General features: G+C 37.8%; 1 protein-coding gene across 8 annotated transcripts in view; it reads right to left on the bottom strand.

Moving 5' to 3' along the window:
- LTBP1 (latent transforming growth factor beta binding protein 1) overlaps positions 1-25423 on the bottom strand; it is a 191281-nt gene that overhangs the window by 80668 nt on the left and 85190 nt on the right. For 7 of the 8 annotated variants that reach the window (XM_057369961.1, XM_057369977.1, XM_057369970.1 and 4 more), the window contains 4 exons: positions 24611-24835; positions 21362-21639; positions 10003-10105; positions 3952-4023 (listed from right to left, as the gene is read on the bottom strand). In XM_057369961.1, coding sequence (XP_057225944.1) covers positions 3952-4023; positions 10003-10105; positions 21362-21639; positions 24611-24835 — 678 coding nt within the window. The remainder of the gene's footprint in view (positions 1-3951; positions 4024-10002; positions 10106-21361; positions 21640-24610; positions 24836-25423) is intronic. The other variant, XM_057369994.1, reaches the window with a different exon arrangement.

The raw sequence follows: 25423 nt of genomic DNA, 5'->3' as shown, positions 1-25423 counted from the left end.
TATTACTTAAAAGTAGTGAAATAAATATACAACATACAGAGAAAACAGATTTATTACTGTATTTTAGGGACAAATGTAGGAGGACAGAATATAGCTTCAGAATTTATCTTAAAGCTGATGAAGCCAAGAGAAAAGTGCTTCAAGTCCCCAGAGTGATTATAGATGATTATAGAACCTGATCTATCAACACACATGTACTAGTTTCTGCAAGCTCATAAACATTTAATTTTAAAATTATAGGGACTTTCCAAGAACTTCCACGCACTTTTTGCTTCATTGCAAAACAACAAGTGCTCAGGTATTTTTCCAGTTCTTCAAGATAAGATTTCTAAAGTGCTCTGCTGGCAATATGTTAGTTTCCTGAAAAATGAATCCAACCTTTTCACCAGCTGTTTTTTCCATTCCATTTCAGTTTTCCAAGAAAACCRTTAACAGACTAAGGAAACAGTAAGTATAATTCTAAGCAGGGAACCAGAAATTAGCATTGCATGTGGATTTTGACAAAGAAGTTGCAACACTGATAAACTGTATTTTGACTCTAATGACAGCCTTAGGGTGTCCATGTGTGTACATATAATAAATCACCCCATTGAAAAGATAATTACTGGGAGGGGGAAAAAAATCTTTCTTGATAGTAATTACACTAAACTGTTTGAATTAACATACCCACAGATGGTTCTTTGTGGTCCTACTTACACATTAGAGAGAAGAATGCTTCATTACATTAGTTCACTCACTTGAAAGRAAAAAAGTAATGATCTGGTTATTAATCACGCTAATACTCCTTAGTTTATGAGGCCTGTGTAGACTTTTGACTCCAAAACCAAAGTAGAACAAAAGGTTAATTAGGCTCTTAGGCCTGAGTTTTCAAAGGCATTGAAGTTGGACAACATCTAAGTGAAAAAAACCAATCTCTTTTAGCTGCAGGCAGAGATTCAGAAATAGATCCCCGTAACTATTTGGTCTGGCAACCCTAGCCCTTTCTAAGCATGGACTCAGCATTCATGCCCTTTTAGCAAAGAATAATCTAATTAAAACGTACACTTGCATATGGACATGCTGTTCCACTCCCCTCCAATTTGATTGTAAGGATTATTAAAAGAACAGGAATACTCCCACGCCAGCAGCTTAAACAGTTTTCTCTTGACATCTACTGCTGTCCGTGTTAGTGATATGGACAGCTCTTCATTAGGCCTGTCCTCTTCTCTTACAGAAAAGCATGTCTGCTCCAGATAAACAAACAGGACACTTTTGGCTGACCCATTGAGCAGCACATGCTAATAACCATTTCAGGCCTGAAACAGACCCTGCCAGCAGCTTTCACATATGAAGCTAGCTTTCCTGAGGAATGTTCAAACAGAGGTCAAAATCCTGACCTTCTGAAAGAAAAAGGTAATCTTGTTACTTACTTCAATAGGACAAAATTCCATCATGTCTTTGTTTCATGGGTATTCTTTCTTCCATATTTTTCTCCTTACTGGAGTGTGGTAGTGAGCAAATTACAGAGAAGCCATTCAAGCCTCAATAAACAATGAGGGGAGCCTCCAACATCCCCTACCTCATCCCTCTCCAGAAAGTTAGGAGATTGTCCCCATCTCTAACCCATCAACAGTCTACTTCACAGTAAGATAAGTCTACTATCATTTTATGATTAAACACTACATGATAGATTTCCATGTATCAACTACAAGTTATATTTAGAGTCTGCAGCTCACTCTCTTCTGGGATAGTGACAGCAGTATAAAACAAATTATTTAAAACCTCATATTTCTTGCAGTTTTAGTTATGAAGTACAAAAATGTGTCAGGGGAAGAATTATCAAAATCCAGTGCAAAACCCAGTGATTAGCTTACCAGGTACAGATCTATTTCTGCACACTACCCTGGCAGTACTTAGCTCCCTCTTATGCTCCTACCCAGAGACATATGTTCTCTCTCTCTATCAGCCTGTCACTGCTCAGTGAAACAACTTCCTGGCCTGCTTCTGACAACYTTCACAAGCACCAGACCATTTTGAGCTGTCTATAATCCCTGACTAAGGATCTTAGTTTCCATGAAATAAGGTTTGCCAACACCTAGGTTCAACCTCTTGAAATAAACTGAATGCCCTACTCACTTTAAATGCCTGCTGGGATGTTGCTGTCTGAAACCAGTGTGTATTCTGTAGGGTATGCACACAACTCCTGAAGATATCAAAAGCTCCTGTCTCTCCTGRATCATGCTGAGAAAGATGAATTATGGCACTGATGCATCATGGCATCTTTTGGACACTTTCGGTTCAAAGCCAGAATATCTCTCTTTTGCAGGCTCTGAAAAACCTCATGACTGATGTGTGGAACAAGACAATCTTTTTCAAAATAGCTGGAACCATCTTGCTGAAATACACACACCACCTGCATGTTTAATTTGAGGCATAAAAAGGTGGCCCTTTTACATCTCACACTACATCACCTTTTCACTTTACAGTCGTCATCAGTAAATTGCCATCAACATCTCCCCATCCCCTCTATTTATTTATTAAGAGGACTCTACAGTTTTTTGCTGCAGAGCAGGGGACAAGCTCTTGAGATATAACTGGCTGCTCTCCTTCATTCACTTTTTTACTTTTTTGACCCATCCAGTCCTCCAAATGTTTCTACCGTGCAAGCTGGGAAATCACTGGGTAGAGACCTGAGCAGCACACGGGCTCAGGTGGCTACACCTGTAGATAGTAGTTCACATCTCCCTCAGCAGTGAAACAGCATGATGTTTGTGTTTAGTGCTCTGCAGACTTTATTATTTTAGCTGATAAATAATTTCTTTATGCAACTGGCTACCGAACATTCCCTTAACAACAAGCAAAGTGAAAGTTTTCCATGAAATAAGATCAAATTTATGTCCAAAATGCCTACAAATACCCTTTAACATCAACTATTCTTTCATTTTATCCAGTGTCCACCACTACTACTATTTGTTGGGACCACTTTTACCCTTGCAATATCAATAGTGATTAAGAAACCTGGCCACAGCAGTATCAGCTTCACTTGAACTTGTTTTCCCTTCCTTCCCTAATCTCTCTCCAGAACACAACTGGAAGATTCTCAGAGCTCCTTTTTCTTATTTACTTGTGCTGTGCCAAACAAAACAAGCAATGAAGCTTTTCCATACATCCTCATCTGGCGCCTCTGTGCAGTGCTCCAAGATACACAGAAAGAATGAAATGAAAGAATTGGTCTGTGGTCATCTCTTCAGCTTTGCCAGAGATGCTACAGACCAGGAGAATCCAAATGTCTCGAGCCTTGCTTTGCAGCTGCATGAGCATGCAGACCCCACAACCCTGTGTTCTGGTAACTTGTGTATGTACTGCCAGGTGATAATAATYTTGGAGTAACCCAACCAGGAAGTGTGTAACTCTGTACACCCTCACCTGCACTGTCCACACTCTGGAAGTAGGCAGGTCACTTCATTACATGGCAGCCTGATACTCAGGCCTTTCCTCTCCTTGCTTGCCAGGGACATTATCTGGCTTTTCTCAGTACTGTTGTACCTAACCTCTTGAGTCCAAAAGAACTGTTCTCTGATTACACTTTCATGACTCCAAAAATTGTTCTGTATTGCTAGTTTCATCTAACTTAACTGAGTGTCTGCAGATTCACTCTTTAGCAAAAAAACCTGACAGAACAATGTATTTCTACTGAAAAACAAAGTAAAATACTCCTTATGAAGTTATCTTTATACATCACCAAAGAAAATAAGAGTATATATAAAAGTTTCAGAAGTTATTTTCCTTGGAGGAAAAAAATCTACTCGATAGAGTTGCCAATATTAGGAAAGAGTCAAAAGTAGCCTCAACATTTTTTCACAAATATAAATCAATGGACTGGATTCATTCATCTAAATCATCGATATCAAAGAAGCTGTCACAGAAAAGCAATACTCAAAACAAACACAACAATTGTGGGCAATATCATACCTTGACAAAATGTAGCATTGATCCTCTTGTAGCCTTGTGGGCATTCCATCATAGGACCGTATCCATGGTAAGCTGAAAAAAAAAATTATATCAGTTAAATACTGCTGACTTATATGCAGAGACTGATGGCCAAATTATTATATAACTATATTCTTTTAAAAATAAGGTTTTGTKAAGAATGGTTGAGCAAAAAATACAAATTAAAGATTGTGCAGGTAACCTCCCATCTCTTTCAATGTGGGCAGCATTTAAGCCTTCAGTTATCCAGTTAAATTTGTGTTAAAAAACCAACCAAAACAAATCTTTGAAATCAGGACATTTTTCAACCTATTTGTTCTGAAACTTTCAAATAATTACTTTTGCAAGCCAGCTTCAAATATGTTTGGAAAAGACAAAGTTGAAGACCCATTATAGAATGGACCTGTGTTTTACCTAACAGAGCTGTTGAATTTTAGAACATTAAACTTCACTTCACTTTCTGGCTGATCTGTGTAAACAGTCACGGACATAACAACATGGATATAACAAAATAAAGATTGAATTCAATTTTGCCAAACTAGAAATTGTTCCGTTAACTAGCTTTTTATTTCTGTTTATTGTTTCTTTCCTCCACTCAAGGTTGCTTTTGAGACTGCAGAAAATTGTTTATTGATTGTTAAGCATCATAAATGAGAGCAGTAACTTCTTAGTATGGTTATGCGCTAAAAGTTGGCTTCTTGGCAAAGCCCAGTACTTTGTYAAGCATATAGGACTAAACTTCTGGCACTATGACCATGTAAGTGATTTTAATAAGAATCAAGGGAGTTTTTAATAATATGAATGTTACAGCAGAGATACCTTACATCTTATCAGATCTTTTGTTTCCTTTTAATAACAGACAAAAAAAAAAAAAAAAAGGTCCCAAACCCACCAGATTCATTAGTTTCCATCTTTACTCTATATAAACTGTCAAATAAGACAGAACAACTGTATGAAACAATGCTGTTGATTGGCTTCACTTCACATAATGCCTGAATTGCACATTTATCCCTGCAGCTTACTTTAAAACTGGCACCGAGTTGACTGTAAAGGGGGGGGGGGGGCAGGGAAAGATATTTATTTCAAATAACTCTAAAGCTTTGTCTATTATTTGGAAAAAAAACAGGGATKATCTCGAGTAGCAGGCTTTGGAGCAAGATAGCTTTATTTCAAAGTCCAGTGAATTATATAAAATAATTGCTTAAATAAAACATTAAGATTCTCCTTAGATATTTCATAAAGTGGAAAATGGTTGAACACATAGTAAAAAGACAGCAACCATGTTACTACAGTTCTGAACACATATTTTTCCATCTTTACACTGACTACTATCATTTTAACACAAATTACAACTCAAAAATTTTGTCCCTCTACTAAAGTGGCAATTATACATTTATTTTCCAGAGCTGATTTTTCAATCTTTTCACTATRTTAATATTGAAGTATTAAGCTGATGTTAAGTTAAAATTTCAGATTTTCAAATGCTCAAGGCATTAGTCTACTTCAGGTCCCCAAAAGTGCTGATGAAAATCCTAGTGCTCATGTTGGCAGATTCAAACTCATAATGGTAATTGTTATGTCCTAACTGATCAGTGTTTGCCATTACAGACCCAATTCAATTCACAATGAAACCAGCAGAGCATCTTTAACTTTTTGTGGGCAGGAAAGGTACCCTGCAGTGCAGCCTGCTGAATGAAAACAATTTCCACTTGTAKATGGAGACCAGCCCATAACCTATGCCAGGTCTTTTCCAGTGCTGCAACTCATTTTCCTGCCCAGGGTGACTCAGCTGCTCTAGAAAGTGCAGTGGTGGACTGAGGTCAGAGATTTTAACCTCTCCCTCCTTCCTCATCCTCCTACTCTCACAATGAACAGGAAACAGGTTACAGGAAGCAGCTGTTTTCTTCCTTTTACAAAGAGCACAAACATAAGCAGGTCACAGCAGAGAAGAAGCTTGTTCAGTGATGGCTAGTGATCCATGTGGGAGCTGGATGGAGCCCTACATTACTTACCCTTTACTCACTTAAACAACCTGTTTGTAATTATTAAGTTAGCAAGAAGCCTGACCAATCAACACATAACGCCCCACGTAACTTCTTCAAAGTTGTCTTCTGTTAGAGGCCCTCAAAAATGGAAATCTGTTCCAAAATTTCTTTTGGTTTTCAGTAATATTGAATAACCCATAAACTGACAGACATGGGCTCTGTCTCAGGCCAAGGCACTTAAATTTACAACAGGACAGAAGGTCTGACTGAGCAGTGGCTGTTACCCAAAATACTCAAGTCTTTACAAAGATGCCTGAGCCCTCTTTAACACCATGGGAACAAGACATGCATGTCCTTAAGTAGTTGATTGAAGAGAGAAGTGCCTGGTAGTGGCACTGAAGTATACGCTTAAGCATTTTGCTGAAGTGGATTATGCAGATCACAATCTGATTACATATTATTATGAAAACAGGTCCACTTCCAACAAAGTTTATGAGGCATAAAACCAGAAAAGCAAAAGGAAGTCTGTCTGCTTCCAAGTGTCTACCATAAAAAGGGTAATATCAATTTAGTGAATATCAGAACAGATCAAAATCATTTGGGAAGCATGTGGGACTAACTGTACCTGTTGAGACACCAGCATAGATACCAATTAAGAGACAACCTACTAATTATTCACTTGACTCCCAAGTTGTTCCATCCAATATCATGTAAATTTATACATATAAATATATATGTATAATCTTTTTACCACTGAYGCATTCTCATTGTTGTAAAAATAAAACTACTTGATGAATATAAATCCTTCAGCATCCACTACACACTTTCATTAAATCTTCCAATAAATTGACATTTATCTTTGGAAATTGTTTACAGGACCATAACACTGACATGTTGATACTGACATGAAGCTTAGTTTGACACTCATGCCCAAAAGACACTTTGTCCCAGATCCAGAACAGTTTTTGGCAGTTCATGTTTTGTGCTTAAGTTCAAACCGAACGTCTATGAAATTTTAAGAAGCTGTAAGATCACTTAAACAGTTGCCACACTCCAAATGTATCACCTTCAGTTCTTAAAAATCAAATAATTCACCATTTGCATCCATGCAGAATTGCCATAGACGTGACATTGATTAAATAGCATCATGCTTAGACTGATTTCTAATTATTGAAATGTAGCCTAGAGAAAATACACTGCTATTAAAACTTCTTGACAGATCCAAAGAATATTCTTGAAGTATAAACTGACCAAATCATACTCTTTTTATGATGACACTGCAATTTAATCTGGATAAAACAGATAGTGCACCATTCTACTCCTCCCTTTTTAAAACACCAATGTACAGTGAGAACTGCCACCTAGAAAGATGAGACATGCATCCTATTAACTTTAGGAGACACAAATCCTTACTTTCCAGGAATGCTTTAATCAGAAAGAGAAGATTATTCCAAGTGGSGCCATTCGCTGTTTCTTCTTGAGATCATACAGTTACATTCAAAGAAACAATTCCAAACTGAGCCAGAAAGCAGGAGTGAGCATGACTCACACTGTAAGTAATTAAGGACTCTGGGAAAGGGTCTGGCTTCCCAGAACTGCTCCAAGAATTGTTTCTACATTTTATGGGTTAGGGCATCTCCTCATAGGTATAAAATGTAGATTAGAAATTATTCTGGTAGATAAAGGAACTCTGAAGTATCCCATCTTGAGCAAGCATGCTAGTCATTAAGTTTTTATAAMAAAAGGACATTGAGGACATTGCTCATCTCATTAACATTTAAATAAACTATTCTTATTAYATTCTTATTCAGTGCTTTGAAAAAAGGGTGGTGGACTTGCCTTCAGGAGAGGTTTTTAGGTTGAGTTCAASCACTTTTCTGTACCCGCTTAGGAAGCATCTGTGTATCAGAACTTCAGACATGGTTTGTCACAGTTTCCCTGTTTGATTGCTCTTAACACTGTGCTGAGCACCATGCTATTAAGCAGCTGCCTGATCCACACATCCACTGTGGATTCCAGGCTGAGACAACCAGTATTTTACCTGAACTATGAACTAAYAAGTGTGCTTCCCTTCAAACCAGTCACCAAAAGTTTGTATTAGTAGCTCCACACAATTTTTTGTTGAAGGACATTTCAGGCTTTTCTGATTTTTCTCATAGCACACCTACATCCAAATAGGCAACACATGTCAATATACTTCTGATGAACTAGACTTTCAGCTGTAGTTCAGTTGCATTGTTCAAATGCTTCTTGAACTCTGCCAGGCTGGTGCTGTGACCACATCCATGGGGAGCCTGTTCCAGTGCCCAACCACCCTCTAGGTGAAGAACCTTTTTTTAATATGCAAGCCCTGGCACAACTTCAGGCCATTCCCTTGGGTCCTGTCACTGGTCACCACAGAAAAGAGGTCAGYGTCCACCCCTCTTCTTCCCCTCATGATGAAGTTGTCAACTGCAATGAGATCTCCYCCCTCAGTCTCCTCCAGGCTGAACAGACCAAGTGACCTCAGCTGCTCCTCATACAGTGTCCCCTCAAAGATCTTCACCATCTTTGTTGCTGTCCTTTGGACACTCTCTAAGAGCCTTATGTCTTTCTTACATGGTGGCTCCCAAAGCTGCCCCCAGCATTTGAGGTGAGGCTGCCCCAGGTCAGAGCAGAGCAGGACAATCCCCTCCCTTGCCCAGCTGGTGATGCTGTGCCTGATGCCCCCCCAGGACAGGGTTTTCCCTCCTGGCTGCAGGGCACTGCTGGCTCATGTTCAACTTTCTGACTGGCACTGCTCTCCAGCCTCTCACTCCCCAGTCTGTGCACACACCCAGGGGTGCCCAGGGCCAGGTGCAGAAGCTGACACTTGTCTTTGTTAAATTTCATATGATTGGCATGCATGCTCCTTTTAGAAACTGTATTTACATGCTACACTACAGGAATAAAATAGATACCTGAATCTTATCAACTAATGACCTTCAAACACCCAAGGAGGCTCTCTTTTTAAAGCACATCAGAAGATATACATACTCCAGTGCACAAAATGTTTCAGAAACTAGCAAACGAGTCTGAGTCAGCATAAATTTATATCAGAATCTCTATGGAAGGAGGAGTCAGAGAAATAGGAGTAATAGTAGATTTTCTGCTGGAATTGTATTTACATCTACATTAAGACTTGCAAAGAAACACATGCTTCCAAAAAAACCAAACATTGAACATGTTTCCAGCATTGCTATCTGAATAACAGGGTCCTAGAAGAACTAGGTAAGAATGACTGAAAGTTAATGACCTATTTTTGGCCCAGTAAATGCAGATCCACTCCATCTGCAAAACAGACATTACATTATCTTTTCCCATCTTTCATTTAATGCCGAAAATATGACATGACACAGAAGTATTACTATTCCCGTGTAACAATAATGTAATTCACAAAAAGTTTAAGAGATTATCTTCACCAATCACACAAATAATTCGAAATGCCTTTCTCATTATAATATGATGTCAAATCATAATAAAATGGTGAAGAAAGTCTTTGTCATTGTCTAATTGTTGGAGAAGATATTTCAAAAGCACAGGAAAAAAAAAGCAACTGACAATTTAGAGCCTGGAAGGCCTTGGCTCCAAACTTGAAATCTCATCTGCAGTCCCGAGAGGTCACTGCATTCTCCCCAAGCAAAAACTGGCGCCTCTATAATTTAAGATTTCTGTGCAAACTTAAAAAAAGTAAGTCCAGCTGGAAAAGGCAAGATGATTCAATGTGATTACTCTTCCTGCACTGAGTAAATGCAACAGTCCATCATTGACTCAAAGGAGGAAGAAGCAGGGAAAAAACCCAACGRCATCAACTTTGCTGGCTGCACCGAGTGCCTGCATATTGTAACTCTGCTGGCATGCTGGGGAATTCCACTTTCTACAACCTGTTGCTAATTAAATCATAGCACTTTTTTTTTTTTCTACTAGGTTCCTTTGGTTTGTTTGTTTTATTTTTTCCCCCTCTGAAAAAAAAGAGAAAATACTACTCGAGGGGAAAATCCCACAAGAATAACAATAAAATAGCACTTACATGGCTTCTTAGGACATTTCTGGCATTTGTTAAAACCCCAGGAGGTACCCACAGTTCCACAGCAGTCTTCTTGCTTGGAAAGGCCAGGAAGTGCTTTGCCACACTGAAATAGTCAGGTAAAGAATACTCTGGTTAGTGCTGCTGTACAACATTCCCAGTACAATGTTCTTTTTCAGCTATTTTGGGTCAACCTCTTGCTAAGACACTGAAGATTCAAAGCAACTCTTAACTGAACTTAAATGGTGCCCACACACTGCAAAAGCTCTCTAGACAGGCATACTAAATTAAGTGATATTATTATCTTCCCCTGTGTCAGCTTGAAAAGAAAGAGAAAAATCCAGAAGAAGAGAGTATGTCATAGGAATGAGTGAGTATATTTCTGACAGCTATCTTTTTCATCATAAAAACATGTTTGTCTACTTTTTCAAAAGCTATATAAATTATCTCAAACACCTTATAATTTCTGAGGTCAATTTTCATTTCCCCCCAATCAATAACACACTTATTATGCTTTATAATAATAAAAATATTAATATCTGGAAGCTTATAATATACTAGTTATGTTCTGACTTTTGTAATTTTCTTCCATTTTGCATGGTAAAGAAATCTTGAATGTATTTGAAATGCAGACATTAAAGAAAGCCTCCAAACAGCTAAACTTGCCAATCAGGCATAGAATGGAACACACAAGGCACAGGAGAAGTTCACAACAGCTGCAATTAGTAACACCTTCAAAGCAAATCTGATATAAATAGGCACTGAAGCAAACAATTCTAATGTGCTGAAGTGTGAATCCTCCATGTGGTGTGAATAGACTTTCCCTAAACTAGCTCTGCTTTCTGACAGTGTATAAACCTCTGACCYAAGTGTTCACTGCCTCATAGCTTTCAGCTCAAGATAGCTGGCYCACCCTGTGCCACAGGCTGGGGCCTTGTGGTTGCTTTCCCCTCACTGGTAACCCAGTCACTCTGCAGCACAGATGCATGCTCAATGCACAGGCACTGACAGCTTCCTCCAATTTGCACAAAATTTTTCCAATATGCTYTTAATCATACTGTCCCACATGAGCCAATGATATTTCTAAAGCAGAGGTGCCCTGTGTAGCTTTGCAGTGTGACTTCTAACAGGACAGCACGCTACCCCACAAGGGTTCTGCTTCATCAGAGGGTCCCCTCTGCATGAGGAGGGCCAGCAAGGCATCCTCCCAGACATTTTCTCTGTCCCTTTTTCACAGACACTCCCCAGCCACTTCCTGAAATATGTCAACAAGTAAAAAGCAGCACCAGTTCGCTATTTAAACTCAGACTGAAATGTACAACCTGCAGCAGCTCAGCAGTTGCAGCACGTGAAGCTTAGACCTGTGTCAAGGGATGTGTGAGAAGTCTGAAGCATTCTTCATCTCAGTTGACAGCCAGCCACATATCCAAGTTTTGAGCACCAGGACAAYTTGACATAGCTATGGTAAACCTCTGCTCACCACCCATACACAGGTTAGCACCACTTGTGCTTTGAGCCTCATWTTTGTGTGACACATGTAGACAAAAAAGAACAGAGTGGCCAAACAGCTTCAAACAGACTGCTCAAGTATTGTGCAACTTTAGGAGTCYATTCTCACATTACTGTCTGGAGTGGGTCTGGTGACAAATTTTCCTGTGTTGCAAGGGATGAGAAACAGTCCTTGCCCTGGTGGTGTTTGGCTGTGTTAAAGCAGTGAAGTGTCTCAGCAAGTCCCACCTTTCGGATGCAGGCCCAGGCTTACACTAGGTGAATGCATTCCTTTCAGCTGTCTTGCACTCCTCTGGCTTAGGCACTGTAGGATTGGTACAAGGCTGACCATTCCTGATCAGTTAGATCAGAGTCAGCTGAGTTCTGCTTCCATAAGCAACACCCAGCCTGATACTTCAGTAATACCATCAAGATGCATAAACAGGGAATTCTGCACAACTTCCTTTGCCTTAGCAGCTCAGCTGTTCTCAGAACTGAAATTAGCTCTTTCAACTAGCTAGATGATACACAGATTGTGCTGCAGTTCCCAGAAGCTAAAAAAAAAAAATAAAAAAAAAAATCTTTCAACTGGAGAGTAGCTACCCTAAAACTTTAGAGAGTTCGTGTTACATCTTTACATAAAGCTGAATTTMTCAACCTGAATTCCAGACAGGCATGCTCCAGGAAGGACTATTTTACTTTATAACCACAGTTACCAAGTTTTGCTTTATAGTTACAGATGATCAACCCCTTTTCTAGATCTTCTTCAAAGACAGAGAAGCCACTTACTAAAGTCGTACACTGGCTATTATCAAGAATCAGCCAAAGCATTTTCACTCAGCTCTTCTACCCACACTGTACCTTGGCTTTACAACTTTCCTCTCTATGAAAAGAAATGGGAGGAATCAAGGCTGATGTTGCACCTCCCCTTATGATCTCAGAAATGGAGCATTTGGGCACATTACCTAACACCCAGTGCTTCTCTTCAAGGTCAAAACCTCAAGGACACATCCCAGGAGCTCACATGTGTCAAGGGAAGATTCCACTACCACRAGAGCCAACATGCCATCATGAACTGGCCCCCCTTTCTTTTCCCTTTTCACCCAAAATAGAAAAGGTGTCATTTAAAAGCTAAAAAAGAAGGAAAAGAAGAAAGGAGTGGGGGAGGAGGAAGATGGACTTAAGCCCGCTTATAGTTTAGGTGTGGTGCTATAGCATTTGCACTCCACTGAAAATCACGATCTCTGTGGTCATAACTTTTTCAAATTTCCATATAAAAATCATGAGCAAAAATAAGGATGCCAAAGTCTGAGTCATCTGGCAACTGTGGTCTGCAGTCCTGTCAGTAAAAACTGGCAATGTTTAAAGCTGCTGCTCCCACTGCCTCCATGGTGAATTAAAGCTTGAAGAATCAATGACAATTTGGTTAACATCCAGATCATTGCAGAAACTGGGCAACAAGGAAAAGCAGCTGCCACATGGGGCTCCTATTGCCGTAAGATCTCTGAAACTTTGGAGTTATGCATCACAAAACATGACTGCTCTGCAAAGTCCTAATCCAAGCAGAAACAGAGCTCTTCTATGGCTAGCAAACSCTGATTTCTCTGATACATCTAGAAGTGTTTCAGATACTCTAAACACTCATGGCTCTGCACAAGCTGCTCCCTAGCCAGCTACATTTTAAGATACTCCCTGCTTTCAGCAACCTTAAGCATCTATAAAAGGAAGTTCTATTTCTACAGGTCACAAAAACTTTTATAGGTAATTTCTCTCCACTTCAAAAGTCTTACCAACTTCCTATGACCAAGAAGAACTCATTAGTTCTTCAGACAGTTTTTTTTCAGTCTCTGAGTCACAAGTGACTGGAAAAGTCACTTGGAGGAATTCGTAACTGTTTTTTAGTTTGTTTCACCATTCAACACAACTCCAACGCAAATGTATGAGACTAAAATAAGCAGGAAAGCAGAAAGCTAAACACAAGCATGCTAGACTATGCATGAATATAATGCCATTGCCTAAGCTAAGGTTTATATTTTTCTATCCATCATCTACAARTATTTTAAACTAATCTAGTCTGTATTCCGGAGGGCTTCTAGAAAAGAGTCCAGATTTTCATGAATGATATCTCTGTCATTAAGCTTATGATTTGGAAATAACTCTTACTGGTTCAGAAGGCAAAGAAGCCATGAAGGTTTGGTATAAAAGAGCTCAACTGTGCTGAAAGAGGCTCAGCAGTAGCAGCACTATGATGCACACATGGTACTGCTATAAAACAAAGTTCTTCCTGGGTAAAGCACTCAGAGACACTGAAAGCATTGTTTCGAACCCACATACTTTTCSCCATGCGTGCCTGGGCTCCTATGCCAATATTTTATATAACTGAAGGAAGTACTGAATATTCCCACTGGAAGACTGAAAATCTGGCTGACCCTGTGCTGGTGCACAAAAGCCACCCCAAGCCACATCATCTCTTTGTTACTCTGTCCAGACTGCAGCCTCTGCCCCATCTCCACAGTCTTGGAATGAGAAGTTGTATACTGCCACCAGCAYTTCATCTGTTTTCCAATGCCAGGGAAAAAGAAGTATTATATCCTTGAAATTCCTCTGCTAAGGCAGTAGAGGAAATTTATTCAGCTCCCGGTAAAGTGCAGTAGGGAGCTCAGTCTGGCAATTACTCTCAGGACAACCACAGAGGATTCTGGCCAAGGGACCACAAGGTTTCCTGGGACTCCCACTCCTGCGTGACCCATCTACAAATCCCTGTCACAAGCTGTTAGTTAAAACCACAATACAGGCATAAAAAAGGGAGTGTCACATGATTAACTATGATTGAAATTGATAGGTGCTTTGCCTGAGCTAATAGCTAATGACTCTGGGATTCAGCTCAAAAGACTGCATTTCACATACCACAATAGCAGAAGTGAATGGATACACTGTTTAACCTTTCTGTAAACTATTCAACAGGCACAGACCTTGGATTGTTGCTTCTTTTTTTTTTTTTCCTATAGTCACGACAAACAGAGTAAGAAACCTCAAACTTAATAAACCATATTACTGAAACAATTAACAGACATTCTTAATTAGCTTAMTGACCAGCTGAATGACAGGTTGTTACAAATGAAGAGAGTTATCCCATGTAGCACTGGCTTACTAACAGGCATTGTCTCATAAGCAGAGGAGAGAAACTTAAATACTTCCAGACTTTCTAGAAGAAATGGTCAAGAATTTGTTTTGGCTTAAGTAGTACATTCTTCATAAGCAAGTAAAAATTATCCAGCTTTCTTCTATTTGAGTAATTAAAACAATGTTTGGTGTTTTTGGTATCTGATACATCTTTAATCTTCTGATATTTCAGAGTATTGATTTTGCAAAGAAACTACTGTGAATGAAGCATTAATCCTGGAAATGAATCCACACCAATTTCTGACAGTCTATTTGTTTAAGAACTTCAGAAGCCAAACCATGAGCTTCAAGGAATTCCAGACAGTTATTTTATTTTATGAGTTGGTATTTTTAAGTCTATTCTAAAGAAAAGAGGCTTTAAAAGTGCTCTAGGAGAAAAAATACCAGTATGAAACACAAAATTGTACCACTTCTCCTTGCCTAAAGAAGATAAATAGGAAAGTTTATTTCACACAGCTGTCAAAAAAAGAAAATACCTGAAATTTACCTCTATAGGAAATGTTTTCTTAAATCTAAAGTTCGACAGGGATGCTTAYACAGTTGAATGAATAACTTCAATGGRCATRTTACTACTGTCGTCACATCCACACTCCATACACTACAATCATATTACATACAGTAGTATCAATACGTTAAGTTAGGCATTAATGGCTATCAACACATTTTTCTGTTCTGATTCCTARTTCAAAAACTTTGATGCATTTGTTGAATATTTCCCATCCTGAAAAACTCATCAATTATCTAAGCCCCGTTCCTTAAATCTTTATGTATCTTCTCAAAGTTAAGTACCCAATCAGCACTACTGTATGCCTWTGTCTGAATCAAGTTACATAAATGCTTAATGATTTGCAGGCCAAATCTTGACCATAATATGATRTTGATAATTTCTGGCCTTTTCCAGCTGCCACCTATAACTTGGCTTTATTTTGTATTCTATTAAGTTTGATGGCAGTCAGAGGTGKGCTGCTCAAATCAAAACAAATGCTTCCCATAAAAGACAATACTGAAAAAAGTATTAAATAAACTATTTCCACAGAAATTTATCCCACTTAAGATGTCAGTTAACTTACATCTGTTGACCAGATATACCTAGCAGCATTTGAAACCCATTTGCGCATATGTGAGTTTTTGATTGTACTGAAAAATGGACAACCATTTTAATTTTCAAAAGCTTTTCCTAGTGTTCACCATTAATGTTATTTATCTTAATTAAAATAATTTATCTATCAAAGTGTGCTTCTACTGTTTGCTATATATGCTCTAGACATCATAATATGATTTTCTTTAATATGACTTTCCAAAGTATCACTATAATCCACCAAATTTCACTTCACAATACCAGAATAACTCCAATTCAGGCATCCTTTTGAACTACAGAGCTATAACAAGCAGAGATCTTTTCTGCAACACTTTTTAAAGTTCTTTGCAAGGGAASCACAAAGCATCATGCAGCACACCACTGACAAGAGAGGAAAGAAACATATACCCCAACACAGCAACCTGGAACTGACTGGAATTTAAAATACCACAGCAAAAAGGGAATCAGAAGAYAGTATTTCTGAAATTCTTGCMGTGATTGTTGCAGAGAGCAGTCCARCTCCTCTCAGCAGTTACATGAAGAGGAAGGAACAAGCATAGGCAGATAGGACTTCATAASCAGCTTTCCCTCTGGACATTTTGGTATGTGTTCCCTTCATGAAGGTAAGCAAAGTCAGTGCCTGTCTCTCTACACAATAACAAGTATTTTTTATTTTCTTTTTAAACTACAGATGCTGAGACCACTAGAAGTCTCCTTTGGTAAACTTAATACCCAAAAATATCTGCTGGAGAAAACAGCATTACACGTGAATCCAGACAGAAAGAGCCTGATTTAGACAAATTATTTAAAATACCAGCTTCTMCAATTTCTTACTGTTTTGCAAAAAAATACCTCCATTTTCACACTGAAGCAAAGAAGAGATCCAAACAATTTTGAGAAAAAAACACKTTTTGCTAGCGATCATATTGCAATGCAGTAGCCATAGGAAAATGCATGAATATAACTAGTAAAGTGATCTTAAGGGTGAAAAAAGTGGTGTTTAAGTATCTTTATATGAAATTTGACAGTCAGTAGGCATGTGCATTCTCTTCTTGATTTAAATGCAAAGAAATTATATGCAAAATGAACAGGACTCCAGAATACCAACAAAATCTTTACCAGGTACACCACTGATGCTGTAGAAGTATTTTGGGAAAGAGTAAGATATTCTGTGTCATAATACACACATTTTTATTAGAATTAAAATTATCTGAGAAGGAGGAATTAAAAAAGAGAAACAAAATCTTCTTTATTTGTTTGCTTTTAAAATAGGACTTAGTGAATCAGTGGTCTAAGATGACCAACTCCTTGAATTTCAGAAATAACGCACTGTATATATTTTGCAGGACACTACGTTTGATCTCCAGCATTTGAAGAAACCAGAAAATWCATTGCTCTCCAGAAATTTACTGTTCTCCATCTTAACTGGGATATATGTTCTACTGCTTCYGTTATGTCTGTTTCCCAACTTCAAGTCTCTATTTCCTCTACATAATTTTCTATATAATAAAGTACAAGTTTAGGTAAAGGTTTGTTTCCTACATCTTTATGTCAACAGTAAGTTTCTGGCCTGTAGCTTAACTGTTTGGCTTATGATATACTCTACAAAAATCTTTGTGGTACTAGGAAAGAGTTAGATGAACCACAACTTCTGTATGGGATGTATCACACTGAGCTATCATGTAACATGGTAAGCTAGCTGGGAGCAACCACCATTAACATCTCCCAGAGGAGAAATAATTGCTAAGTGTTCMACTCAGAGAAAAGAGAGGCAGCCAGGAAAAGTGAATTGACTTGAGAASAAAAGAGAACCATTCAAAACACTGTTTGCTTCCTGTAACACTTCTTAAAAATTCAAATAATAATACTACTTTTATACTTGTATTTCCATTTCACAGTCTGAGGACACCTCAGAAAACAGTCACAATTAAGCAACACATATACAGATGCATATATGYATTTACAAACACATGCCTTTATTTATCTATTTTTATTAAACAAGGAAATTYCATTCCTCTAGCCCCTCTCTCTCTTGAGCTGGTAGACTGACATATTTCCTTGCACTCCTTTTTAGCCTGTTGCCATGATTGCTGCYGCTGGTAACAGTCACTAACCATACTGCAGACAGCTAAGGGAATAAAAGATCTGCATGAAGGTCTATGTCATTAATGAAAAGGGATTGTAGGCCTGAGAGTGTGATCAGATTCTTCAACTCTCTGTGCCATCATGTCCTCTGAGCTTCACTTCAAGCTGCTAACCTTAACAGTATGCACTCCCTTGGAAATTTGCTGCAGAAAATGCACTCTGTCTGTCTTGGAATTTGAGTATCCTACTGTTTTTGAATGAGTTACGTTAAGGGAATTTAACTAAGGTGGGGCAAGGAAGAATGTGCTGGGAGATGAAAAATATTCCACAGAAGATTATGAAAAAAAAMCCCTCAGAGCACTAAAATCAAAGGACCTGTAATTGAAGAGCATCTGAAATTTTTAGGAAGAAGAAGAGGAGAATAAGGAATGGAGAGAAACATAGAATGCAAGAAGTTACACGTGCACACAAAACCGCAGAAGAGATTCTGATACTGTTTTAATCTTGTGCTTTTAGCCTGSACCAAGAGTAAGTTCAGCAAAGCCCTTATCAACTTAGTTGATGTGTCTACAAGAGACCACACGCAATCCTTCCATCAATCTGCTCTATAGATAGTAGAGTCATCTCAGAATCCCAAGATATCTAATAAAACATTACTGAAGCCAAAAACACAATCCACCCTGCAAAAAAATGTATAAACACCGATGACTGTTGAACCAAGTATGGATATCAAAATTMTCCAGTATCAACTCCAGAAAGAATTGCAACACATTGCTACTAAGAGGGAAAGCTCATTTTAGTATCTCATCTGAACTAACAGAAAAAAAAAAAAAACCCAAAACCCAGATATAGCAAAGCAAATAGGAAAGAAACACATTTCTAAAAAAAAAAAAACTAATTCTTTTAGAATGATCTATAAAGGAGTAAAAAACCCCACAACTGTCTTTCCCAGTTCATGCCACATTTAACAGAAAAATAAATATCCATTGACTGCACAAAAAAATAACATTTCAGATTCAAATTTGAAAGGTGAATGAGTGATTGAGATCTATATTTATGGTAAGGCCTTAAATAAATGCTCTACCATTCTACAACTTCAATTCTAAACTTAACCATTAATRTAACAGAAGGCCTCTGAAATCCCTAMTARGTCCCTTTTCAAGATTGACACTGATCAATGAAATCTAYAAAAACTGAGAACTTGCATATTCTAAACTAGGAGGCATTACCCTTTCTTGAGAGCACTGCAAAGACATTTCTCCAGSGGAATACTGAAAAAAATGTAAAAAYTGATGACTAAGCATGACTCCAAGTCAGACATGAGCACAACGCAAGCTTATTTTCCCTTTTCTCCTCCTTTGAAAGGAGCACACTGCTGTCTTTCAGGRAGCAATGAGTAAACTTCAGTTTAAAAAACACTGTAATGTGAGGGGAATTCATAGGACACAAAGTCTTGGTATGTCATTCAAAATACAGCACTCGTGCATGTGGCAGAAAGAACACACAGGAAACTGAATAAGAATAAAAGGTTTGAGACAAAAAATAGAGAACCCACAACCAAGTCTAAGACCATGGAACTAATTTTGTATTTCTTTATACATGAGTACAAATAGAAATTTAAAAAAAAAAGAATAAACCACTATTAATATCACACTTATTTCAAAGTTTTTATGATTTCATATTATGATGCCATGCTTCCTATATTGCTTATTTCTAGGAAGTAAAAATAAATGGCTGTTTGACACAGGCCCTGCTTCACTTTTTTATATAAAATCCATGAACTTTCATTTGAACATGTGCTTCAAAACCTGTTGAAGAAAAGAATTGAAGGTTTTACTATTTTTGAAACAGACAATCACAGAGTAAATTAACACTGCAGATTCCAAATCAATAATTTGACAGATAGTGAACCCTAGCCTTTAGCATTCCATATGCAAACTTAATTCAGGTCTTCTAAAAAAATTTTGGCATGTGTTGACGTTTAAATTAACTTCTTGCATTTTTCAGAATGAATTATTTTTAACACCCTCATGTGATAGCCTAGCATGAGCATGTTTTGGGATTTTTACTTCCACAGTAGTGACTTCTGAAACTACATCACYAGCAGGAATGAAACAATATTGTGGAGAAGTCAGCAACTGAAAGAAAAAAATATTCTACAAGAAAAAAGTCAGTTACTTGGAGATGGCAGACGACTGAGACTAAGGAGCTTCGATTGCAAGTTTAACTCCCACAACAGGGAGGAGTTCAGCACCTTAGGATCTGTCAACTATGTCACCTTCACCCTGCTTCTGTTCTGCTCTCTCTGCTCCTTTCCAAAGCTCCTTGCCCATCTGTGAGTGGGGAGTGGGATCTTCTTTTTTTTTTTTTTTTTTTTTTTTTTTTGAGAAAAGCAGGGGTTGCACACTATTTAAGAGCCTTTGAAAATTTCACTGTTTGCACTGACAGCTGAAAAAACAGCCAGAAGAAACACTTGTAAAGGGCATTTTGCTCCACTCCTGCATCTCAGGAATGAGTGATGGAGTGATGTCCCTTTGAAGGGAAGGCAGATCATGTTCTGTAACGGTGAAATCTTTGGATAATTTTGCTGCCAAAAATCTAACAAACATTTGTGAAATATACTGGAAATAGATACAATTTTAGGTGCTTGAAAATTGGCTAACTTTGGGTGAATTTTACTGGAAGGACCAAAAGCAGAGTGGCCTGTGTGATAAATTTAAAATTCAACTCTTAAGTGATAGCCATTAAGTATCTTTTAGCCTGAAAAACAACATACTCATTCTTTAACATGACCCTCCAAAACCAGTGATTTTTACTGAAACCTCAGACAATATCTCAGTCTGAGGCATGAATTCATCTTAARGACATTTGCTCTGAAAAATTAAATTTCAGAAAGGTAATAAGGAATAAATCACAGGATTTTATAGTCTTTTTAACAATCTCTTCACATATGCTTATCATGTATGGATATATTCAAATATATATGCAAATACAAAAGGTCTGTTGCTATTAAAATGCTTTCTGGATTGAAAGACGATACATAATTTTGAATAGTTATATGTAAAACATGATGGAAAAAAGTCATATGTAAAACATGGTGAACATACTATTTTTAGTATGAATCAAAGTTTTAATGTTGTAGCGAACAATCAGTTGGCTTCCATGATTTTTCTACCACATTCAAAGGTCACATTTCAACAGATCCAAAACATTAGCCTACAATACTATAAAACATACAAAGTTGTTGAATAGGAATTTCCAGGAGAAAAAGAAAAAGTTATGGCTAAAATAATTGAAATAAAACTGTCAGGGACCCAAGTCCATAGAAAATAAAGACATTAGCTTGAAGGAGAAAGAGGTTCAGAAAAATGTTATTTTGTAAAAATTTTACATTCTCAAAATAATTTTCTTGCAGAAAAGAATGTCAAATATGTCCTTTCCCACCAATTGTTGGATTCTTTTTTTTCATTCTTTAAAAATATATTTTTAAAGCAAGCTGTCTCACGAGCCTTAGCAAACATTTCTTACCTGTGTCCCAACAGTCTCCTGAAAGCAGCGCCCAAGCTGAGTTTTAACTGAAACAGGAAACATATGAGGAATGGGTTGTTGATTTGTGTAAGTTGTATGTCCTTTCTGGGTCTTCTGATATGGAAGACCTTGGTAAGAGACCTGTGGATGTACTGGTTGAGGTACTTTCGCTTTTTGTCCTGTTGATGTGCTGTCAATCCTTGACACTTGATGGATCTGAACTGAGGCTTCAGGGGGATGTTTCACATGGATATTCACTATGTTAGGAGGGAACTTCACTAAAATAATTGAAGGAAAAACACATAAGAAAAAATGATAATAAACTATGTGAAAAAGATATCTTAGGCACTGCTAAGACATTTCTTTTTGTACATAAGAATTTTTACAGAGTGCCTTAAAGTGACTGAAATACAAATGAAGCCCAAATTTGGGGGTTAAAGGGAAGGCTTAAAGAACAGAGTCTCATTAACAAASAAGAAAATGAAAAATCTTCATGTAGGAAAGAACAACATTATAGGATTGTAAAGACTGCTACATAAACATGGATGTCCAAATTGGCTGGTATGAYATTAATATTTGTGGTCATACTGTGTAATAAGAATCCCATTCAAAGTTCCAGAATTCAAACTCTCCTGGGTTATTTTTGGATATATAGTAAGCTTTATTTTCTTTTTCAGATCCATCATCTTTCTCTGGAACASAGAAAAAGCTTCAGATTTCATTCCTGCACCTTTATATACCTGCCAAGTCCCAGGTTTGCCCCTGCAAGAGTTGCCAGCATCTCAGCCATCTAAAATCACCACTCCCTTTGTTGAACTTTAAATTCAGGGTTTGGCAGATAAAGAGGGAGGAAGTGATTTTCAGACACTTCAGTTTTAAAATATGGTTGTAGTTTTAAGTCTGGGTATGTAGGCTGAGACCCTCCAGTCAATGCAATCTGCACAGAACTGCTTGTGACCCTTAAGGCTCTTTTCACTGGAATACAAATGCCCTTTAAAGACATAACTCAAATTATAATTGGGGTGGGAAGGAGGAAGGAGAGGTGTGTAACAAGTTATAAAGTTTGTAAGCTTTGTTACTAATTGAGCATTTCCTGCATCTGGCTGGGCCCCTCTCGTTGCTGAGTTCTGCACAGGCTCCTTGAGGTCAGACAATCCATTAGAGGTAACACCCCTTCCAAACATCAAGAACCAACAAGTATCATTTAACACAGCTTTCTCTGTACTGCACACTGCATTGTTGAGTCTTCTGGACTGTCTCCTTGTCTCCAGGAAGTTGAACTGTACTTTGGAACGGGCATTTTCAGCTCCATTCTCTAAGAAGCAGATTTCATGTATTTGAGCTACTTTAAAATTACACTGTTTTGGAGAAAGTGCTTTTGGTTTTTGACATGATTTTCATTTCTCTAGACACATTATCAGTATTAATTGGCCTCATCTAGGAATTCCTTAAAGAAACAGACTTACTTTTAACTCTGACTGCACTGTTTCATTTATGAAAAATTTAGCACCTTCAGAGAGAAACATCAARAATAAGATGGTAGAAAGTCAGCAAAATATGGCTGCTGGGCCAAGATCTTGCCTGTAGCTAAAAATCTACAACGAAAATGTATGCTGCATGAGGTCTGTTAGAGGTAAACCCACAGGGGAAAGATTCATTGTGACAAGCAGGAGCAGTAAGGTCCTCCCCAGGCTATTAGACTGGGTTTGCTGGGAAAGAMAACACCGCATAGTCTGTCTGTAAAAAGAACAAAACTCATCCCAACATTTTTATGCATGAAGAGGGATCCCTTCAACTAGTTTCTCTAGCTGCTAAATCTAAAAAATATATTAGTCTTCAAAAGAAATCACTGAATTGCTCTGCTCTAGTGTCTCTATCCATCCAAAGATACTCAGATGCTGGAAACATCAAATTTAGGCTGGGTTCTCCCATGAAGTATTATCACAATCCTCTCCAGGTCTTGGATCACTGCCTAGATGTGCTCATTTTTATTTCTGCCAGCCATTTCAGGATGAATTGTTTTACTCTTTCCTTTAAAGAAATGAAATATTCATCTCTCAACAATCCAACATCCTCATTTGGACAAGGAAAGAGAAGAAAAGGCATTGTGACTGCTAATGATTCCTATGAGAATTTGAAGGTCAGGAAAAAAAATTCAAAAGGTCAGACTCTTTAGCAATGAGAAACCGATTGTGCATTTTAAGAGAAGAACTCTAAATCTGAAGAATAACTAGAAAAAATTTGGGATTTTGGTCCACCATATTGTCTAAAATTATTTCATCTGAAATTACACAGGCACAGAAATAAATTGCTACTCCACTAWATGTTCAGGTAATTATATTCTCTTGCTCAGATGGATGAGATACTCAAAGTATTTATAAAATACATTTTCACTATACTGCCCACAGTTCCTTCACACCTATGGCCCTTTCTGAATACAGAATTATTTCCTTAGATTGTATTTATCACAGATATATAAATAGTTTGCCCGTTTAGCAAAGTTATTCAGAAGCTAGTTGACAGCAACTGAGCCTCCTCACATCTTTCCCTATATATTTTCTTTTTATTCAGGGATACCAATCTTGGAGAGGTAATTGCAAAATTACCTTCTATCAAAAATAAATCTGACAATTCAAATAAGCAAACAAAATTCACATGAAGTCATATGTTGTGATTCTGAGTTGCAGGGGTCTCTCCAAATGAGCAAGGTCTCACCCAGATGAAATCCTTTCTAGGGTCATAGAACACATAAGAAAATCAACACTTTTCTTTAAAATCATCAGAGATTTTCACCTCACAACAAAAGTATTAGGTGATATAAATCTGAAGCTGAATTGGCTTTCTTTGACTAGGCAAAATTTCTTATCCTCTTCTTCATCGCATTAGCAATAGGAAAACTCTCTATATATATGTTTGTGTATATATATATATATATATATATATATATATACACTTTTATGTTTTTGAACAGGTTTATGCTTCTGGAAGAAACCCACTGCATTACCCCTTGACTCTGCAATCTGTATTAAACTCCACCATAAAGCAAAGCCAATAAACTCTTCAATAACACTGTTATTTCTTATTATTTCAGTCRTTGAGCAAAATATGTTCCAGACATTCAGGTGAGCTCATGATGCAAGTTGTGGTGTCAATATTGGGCACATGTAGATGCAGCACTATTGTTAYTGGTTGAATACCCAAAATAATTTGGTAAAATCAACGAGTTTAAAATATCAAGAAAGAAGTTACCTTTTACACCTTGCTGTCCAGACATTGTCAGTGGTAAAGTGTGAGTAGAGTGGATAACTTGTGATCCTACAGCCTTGTTCACCTGTTGCTGGTGATGGTAGAGTTTTTGAGAACTGGCAGTCTGCACGGGAATCTGACAAAGTTTACCAGTGTAATTAGGAGGGCACTGGCATTTATCTCTAGAACTACACTGGCCTCCATTCATACATGGAAGGTGGCAAATAACTGAAATGAAAACAAAAATAAAAAAATGTGTTAATGACTTTAGATTAAGTATTATCGAGCCACATATCACACACAAGTTGAAGAGAAAAGGAACGGGGCTGGGGTGCTTCATTCTTCCTTCTGACATCTGAGGAACGAGCATCCATCTGACATGCACATTTAATTGCCTTGTGGGGAGCCACTTCCCTCCTTGTGATCTCTGACCTCTGCCTCATTCTCATCTTCTCTCCATGACAAACACAGAAAGTACATTCTTCCCTTAGATATCCCAGCTATTTTATTCCATTGCACTATAGAGCAAGACACTAAATTAGTACAGTGCCTGGCAATACCTCTTGTTCACACTTAAGTACAGATACTCTTATTTGTCAGCCGCGTGTTTCCAAAAACCTTGGAGCACTTACATTTCCCTGGAAGTCTGGGAAAAAAACTCACCAAGGAATAGAAAGTACTGGGGACAAATTTTCCATTTCCACTTTAAGCCTTGGCTGTTCTCTAGAAAACGATTTCTTGCAGAGCATCTAGATTTTATTTCTCAGATAAAAAAAACAAATATGTATCCACCCATAAAGATCATAAAAATACCAA

Source organism: Malurus melanocephalus, unplaced genomic scaffold (genome assembly GCF_030028575.1).
Source record: "Malurus melanocephalus ecotype Western Australia unplaced genomic scaffold, MMel_1.1 scaffold_5, whole genome shotgun sequence".
Lineage (NCBI taxonomy): Eukaryota > Metazoa > Chordata > Aves > Passeriformes > Maluridae > Malurus > Malurus melanocephalus.
Note: the sequence above shows the minus strand (reverse complement) of the source record. Positions and strands in the feature narration are given on the sequence as shown.